The sequence below is a fragment of the Vollenhovia emeryi genome, unplaced genomic scaffold, assembly GCF_000949405.1.
Source record: "Vollenhovia emeryi isolate VEMERY1.0 unplaced genomic scaffold, V.emery_V1.0 DF939219.1, whole genome shotgun sequence".
In the NCBI taxonomy this organism is placed as follows: domain Eukaryota; kingdom Metazoa; phylum Arthropoda; class Insecta; order Hymenoptera; family Formicidae; genus Vollenhovia; species Vollenhovia emeryi.
Window position 1 is genome coordinate 665097 of NW_011967147.1, and position 6498 is coordinate 671594.

Here is a 6498-nt window from a genome sequence, read left to right on the forward strand (position 1 = left end):
TATACAAAATCAGCACTATCACTACATACGTCGTATAAATCACAAAGCATATTTATAATCTTTTCGATGTGCATATCTCGTGTACGTCGTGGTTGGTTTAATCGTATAAGCCTGTATTATTCATTTCTGTGCAGAAACATGGCATGTAACACGAGCAGGATGTATCGGCAAAGTGATGCTCTTTTCCGCAGTTGCAAATCCTTTTACGAACGCGCTGAATCGAATTTCTTTGAAAAATTTATTCGAGTTTCGTATTAATTCTCTTGCACAGCTTCCACCTTCCTTCAACCGATGGTTTTCGCAATTCTTAAAATTCGTACTTTGTTATACATATGGCGATACAACCAGAAAAAGGTTTGTTTGAAATCAAACAAATTTGTTTAAATCTTAACCTTACTAGACTTTTATTTGATTTCAAAGAAATGATTTCTCTACCCTAATCAAAATTCTAATTGATTGTGACTGGAATTTCTAAGTGAATTCATATCTATTGTTTCAAGTAGTAGATTAAGAAAACATAATTTCAACATATCTCATTAACTTAACTTAACCTTTTTTCTGAGTGCAGATTGCTGGAATAAAGAAAAAGCAGAAACATAATGTATTCTTAATCGACAAAATTATACATGACTTATTCCTATGAGTCATATGCATTAAATCTTAAGTTTCAGTGATACAAACAGAGATTACGCAGACCATTATTCTGCACTTCTGTGTCTTTAAAAGAAGATAAAGAAAACTAGCTCGGAATGAGCCGTCGCATAGATTTTCATATATTTCATATTCCTACAATCTCATCTGACGTTGTACTTCATTTCCCCCTTTTTTAATTAAAAAAAATACATGTCACAAGATTATTATTTTTGTACATTTACTGTCTCACTTCTTATCTAACTTTACTGTCCGGCTCTCTTATCTGCGTTTGCAACGAAAAGTTGAGAATTTTTGTGACACCCCGCATGTACGTTTCCGTAACGGCCGCTCCGTAAACGAGGGTTGGTAGCGGGTATTCGGGCTCGATAACGACTACACTCTGTACGCGGCAACCCTCGCTCGCGCAACCAACCTCTCGCCAGGCTAAAATTAGACGAGTACAGAGCGTACGGGAGACGGAGGGAGGGGCTAGGGTTTATTCAAATTACTCCGGTACTCGGCGCGCAATACTCGCGAAACAGACTGCCGGATTTTCGAGGCGGAGTACCCATTGAATTCTCGACGCGAGAAACGGAAGTGTCGACGATGCATTCGCGACGATGCAGTTGCTTTGTCGCTTCGCGTGGGATTAATGACGGGGCGCTCAAGATAGACTGCGTTTTTGTACGAGTTTGTCGTCGTTCACGGCGAGAGAACGTTGCATTCATGAATGATTAATTATCATTTCGCAGATTAATCCGTCTCCGTCGCAACGGTCTTTATGCAGAACGTCGAAAAACTTTGCGTAATGATAGCAAATAACCTTTATTTTATCTTCAAGTCTCCCTTACCCTCCTTAGATCATTCTTCTTTTTCAGAATAGTGTATGCTATCGAAGTGCTATCGTATTATATAGCTTTCCAATATTATTTTTATTCTGTCTATTAATTATCATAATTTAATTGTTCCAGAATCCTGACAGAGAAACAATGCGACAGATAAAGCGCATTCAGTGCTTGTGTTATGATCGGATTAACGCACATTTTAAACAGCAAATTTTCCTCATTAAAAGTCACACGTTAACTTTAGAATATGTCCAACGTAAGAGAAGAAAGAATATTATCTAAGATAGGTCTTTTTATTGTTAGGGCGAAAAATAAAGGATCAAGTCCTCTGTCTACAAAAGCTAATTTATCGGTGGGATTTTAAGGATTTTAGAGCGATTTAGAGCGGATAAGGAACACTAGAACTCCCGTATGAAAACGCGACATGCAGCTGTTACCAAATAGAGGCGTCACTTACCGTGGTCTTCTCCAAGCAACGAAGTAGGTGATGATGCTGCAGCTCGAAGATATCCTCCTCCTTGCAGAACTCCTCCAGGTGCAGTCCGCTCTCCTGAGCAGCCAAACGCGCCTCCGCTGCCTTCTTTTTGCTCACGAAAGCGGCGCCGCTCGACGCCTTCGCGATTCTGATACGCGCCAATCTGGCTTTCTGCAACACGAAAAAAGAGAGAAATTCGCGTTAGTTTTATATATTCTTTTAATAAAATCTAGCACAGAATTGAAATTCGAGAATCGGTTAATTTTCTATTAAAAACTGTGATTAAAAGACACTTTAAATAATATAGAAATCGTAGAGATCAAATCGCTGCTCAATAATATGTTGAGAGAAATCTTGATTTATCAAGCTAATATAATAAATAAGTATTTGAATTCTATTAATAGAAAATATTTAAATTTTAATTATTTCTAACAAACTTTGCTTCTGTCGTTTTTCTCAAAATATTTCATTCCGGTGTGGTACATAATAAATAATCATTTCATTGTACGTTTCAAAAATGAGCATACTGATTTTAATCTTAAAAAGCATGCGCGCTCTCCGATTGAAATAAATAAAACACGTCGCAGAGGAAACATAAACAAGCGTTTTGCATTACTTTACGATTAAGTATATCCATGTAGGAATGCCTCCCGATGTTTACCGGGGATAAATTCTCGCTAAGGCCAGAATAAACTTTTATCTTGGTGTCATGGCACATAGCATCCGGACTTCATTGTGCCTTCTTAAATCTCCATTTTATGCCGCGTAGGGAGGCTTCTAGTTGACAAACGGCGGAATTTCGTCGCAGTAAATATTATATTTTACGTAAATTCTAAAATTACCGTTAGAGAAAAAGGACCCTTCTGAAGGAACTTTCCTTTCGATTAATATTTACTCTTAGTGTTTTCGTTCTCTCGTAACTTACGGAATAAAACTTTAGAGCATAAAGCTTCTCACTTTTTCATAATGTACGTTTTTGTTATTTGCGAGCAGATAAAAAACGTATTTGGAAGTCTTATCTAAATAGAATTTTTCACAATAAATACATTATCATTTCTCAATCTTATATAATGTATTTATCATCTATCTTTATTTTATACCATCATTCTCCCTTATCTTTGGGAGATTGAAAAGACGTTCGCTGCTCCAATAGAAGGGAAGCGAGATCCCTACAAGTGTTACAGTTGTGCAGACGAGATAAGTAGCGTCTAACATTCTGAAGGTCTCAGTCTCAGTTCCAAAATGGATTAAAGCGTAATGTCACGTATCGGAAGTGAACCAAGTTTTGATATTGTTAAAATTTTAATACAGATAAGTAAAACGCGTGTAACGTTGAATCCCATCACTGTTACACTCTAAAATCAATAACTTTGAATTACAACGTATCATCTAGATATACTTCTTCATCTACAATAAAATAAAATCATAAAAGCGGAACGCAATGTGAAAACCTGCGGAGCTCGTAAATCTTAAGTTATGGCAAGTAATATTACAAGCAGTTGAAATACTTCGAATCATTTATTTATAATCCCGGACAAGCGAGAAACTATAAATAAACGTGGCTCTTTCCGCCCTGTATTTTTCTAAGCGTCTTTATAAATAAACGACCTTATGCAACCTTATTGACGCTGCACACAACTACGTGTTTAATTTTTTCTCTTTTCTTACGGTCGACCTGCGACAAGTATCGCGTTATTTTATGCGGCAAGAAATCTACGCGCGAACAGCGAGCGCAAATAATTTCCTTAACCAGTTCCTTAATCTTTCTATGATTTTGTTTCTTCCTTCTTCATACAAAGACACAAGAAGACATGTGTGTAAGAAAGTCTTTCGATTTTTGCTCTCGAACCTTCCTCTTTACTACCACTTGCTTTAAAAAATTATATTTAAATTTATCAAAAAGATCTGATTGAAATATTTCAACTTGTCGACAGCAAAAGCTTGAGTGGATGTTATTTTTATTTATCATGTTGTAACATTTAACTGTAAACAGCTTTGTAATTCTTGAAAATTGCGATGATAATTACAAAATACAATTCAAATTACAAACTTCAGTTTAACAAATTTAATATAAAATTTTTTAATAAAAAAGTAATGCCAGAAACTTTGTAGGTACACATTTGTGCTATGAAATTAACGCTGAATGTATTAACAACACAATAGACATACATAATTCGTTGAAACTATCGTCTCTGCCAGTGTACCATTTTTCTCTTTAATTTATGAGTATTGTTCTTCTTAAAAGTAAAAGAAAATTTACGATTAAATAGTAATAGAATCAAAAGCCAGCTAGAACTAAAAACTTATTTAACAAAATGAAAGAAAGGAGTTGTATTGAGTTCAAATTCGGCTGTTTATCGCGCGATCGATCGGGCAATCCGCGGATGTTAAAGATATTATTATTGCCATTATAATTTCACTTCTGAAAAAATAAGAGATGGTGTATTGATTCGAAACATTAACTGATCGTTGGATGCTCGTACACGTTGTAGCCGTATAGTTTTGATATAATGGAATAATATCGGAATTTCTGCGGTTTTACGCGATATTACACTACGAATAAACTCTCGACAGACTCTTTTCCGGCCGCAAACGAGGATTAACGGCGAAGTCCGAGCGGTCGCGTATCGACCGCGCTAATTTTGTAACTTTCGCAACTTGCGCTATGTAATTGCGGAAATTGCGGCAGACGGCTATAAGCGCTAATTCAATGTCCACGTCTCGAACCGTCGTGCGCGATCATTATGAAAATATAACAAACTAAGACGTACCGCCCGCTCTTTGTCAGCTTTCCGAACGCTGGTGTATATTTTTGCGAACGATATCGATAGTTACCATTAATCGGCTGATTAGAGATTGAAAGGGCTCAGCGTTTCTATCGGTTCTATTTTTGTTGAAAAGTAGGGGTAAAAGCGTCGCGGCAGCTGGAGGATCGGAGAATTTGCTTCAATCAATAAAAACGCGAACACGAGGAATCGAGCCCTCCCTTTGCCAAAGACATTTACGCTTTGGATCTTCAAATTAAAGTTATTTTCCACGTAGAGCCAAGGGCATGAGTCATCATTTCGTACTGAAAGTTTTTTACGTGTACATTAAATAAAATATACGTGCGATATGCGCTGCAGGTATTACAATATAGTCGTCTATCAGTCGCAGGTGTGACTGTGCCCTCGTATACGTCAACTTCACGTTAATTAATAAATAAATGTTGACGAGAATATTAACACCGGAGAGACATCGTGCGCTTTTTGTTATTTTTAACATATCCAGGTCAGCAAAACGCAAATATTTTTATCGGGCATTTAGCATTAGATAAGCTCGCGCGACTACGAGAAGCGTGTTCTCGTCGTTGAACTTAGCGGCGATATGACAATCCGATAGAACTTGGTTCTATTAACTCATATATCTCTGAAGATCCGTATCACAGACGGGCGCATTTTGCGGTAAATGAACCGCGTAATAGAGAATTATACAGATCTAATTCCGTCGCCGTCCAGAAATCTCAGGCAGCCGGCTTTAGCGCTAAATTCACCGAGATTACGAACCGGAAATTCCCGGCTTATCGCGAATTCGCGATAAACGCAGGGTACCAAGGGTAAGAGGCCGCGAGGCCGCGTCGCGGAACAGAAGGCCCGTTTACCGATTTACGCTCGCCTCGGTATATTTTCCCGCGGTGCAATTCCGGCCAGAATCGCACAGCCGCGCTTTTCTGCGACGTGCATTCATTCGGCACTCTCGCGGATGTTTACGCCGTTACGGATCGAGGCATCTGCGAAGCGTCAGAAAACTCTCCCCCGGACACGCCAGCCGCGGCTTAACTGCGCTTTACTGTCACACCACGACGTCGACGACGACGACTGTCGAGAAAGTCGGGAGTAGCAGCGCAGTCTGACAGCGCGGAATCGTCGCCGGCTGTGATTGAATGTGGCCTTATGAAGCCGCAATGAAAACGCCGTAAAGCGAGCTGAAATCGAGCTCTCCAGACGCACAGTGTTACACGATGAAATGCACAGTAACGGTGTTTCGCGCGTGACGAAACGCGACGCGGAATAATTGGATTAATTAAACGTTATCTCAATGTTATATACAGGGCGATTCTATAGATTGGTCTGTAGCTTTCCTTTAAATAAAGATAGGGAAAGTAATAGAAGACAATCCGTTCAGACTTTAGGATAATTTGCGATTTGATTACTTGCAAGATGTGAATGTACAATTTTTTTTTTAATGGAATTATGTATCTTTTTCAGCTATCGATTCTTTTAAAAAAGGAATTGGAGTGTATACATATATAAAAACTGGACTAAAGTGTAAAGTAAAAAATCACTTTGCTACATGTTTTGTATCATGAAATTATTTTATTGCGTTAGTATAGTTGCTCAAATGTATCATGATATTCTAAAATGTTCTAACTCTTTTTTTTATGTTGTTCATAATTTCAAATTGATCGTTAGTTACGAATTATACGTAGTTTTTAAACGACCTACACTGGACAATGTTTTTTATTTGAAAACAAACGACGTTTCGATCCCAGATTTGGACCCTCTT

The 6498-nt window shown here is 38.0% G+C and overlaps 1 protein-coding gene across 5 annotated transcripts in view; it reads right to left on the reverse strand.

The window, feature by feature from the left end:
• LOC105560851 (potassium voltage-gated channel protein Shal) overlaps positions 1-6498 on the reverse strand; it is a 120587-nt gene that overhangs the window by 52809 nt on the left and 61280 nt on the right. For all 5 annotated transcript variants that reach the window (XM_012010329.1, XM_012010332.1, XM_012010333.1 and 2 more), the window contains exon 3: positions 1936-2124. In XM_012010329.1, the coding sequence (XP_011865719.1) occupies positions 1936-2124 (189 nt within the window). The remainder of the gene's footprint in view (positions 1-1935; positions 2125-6498) is intronic.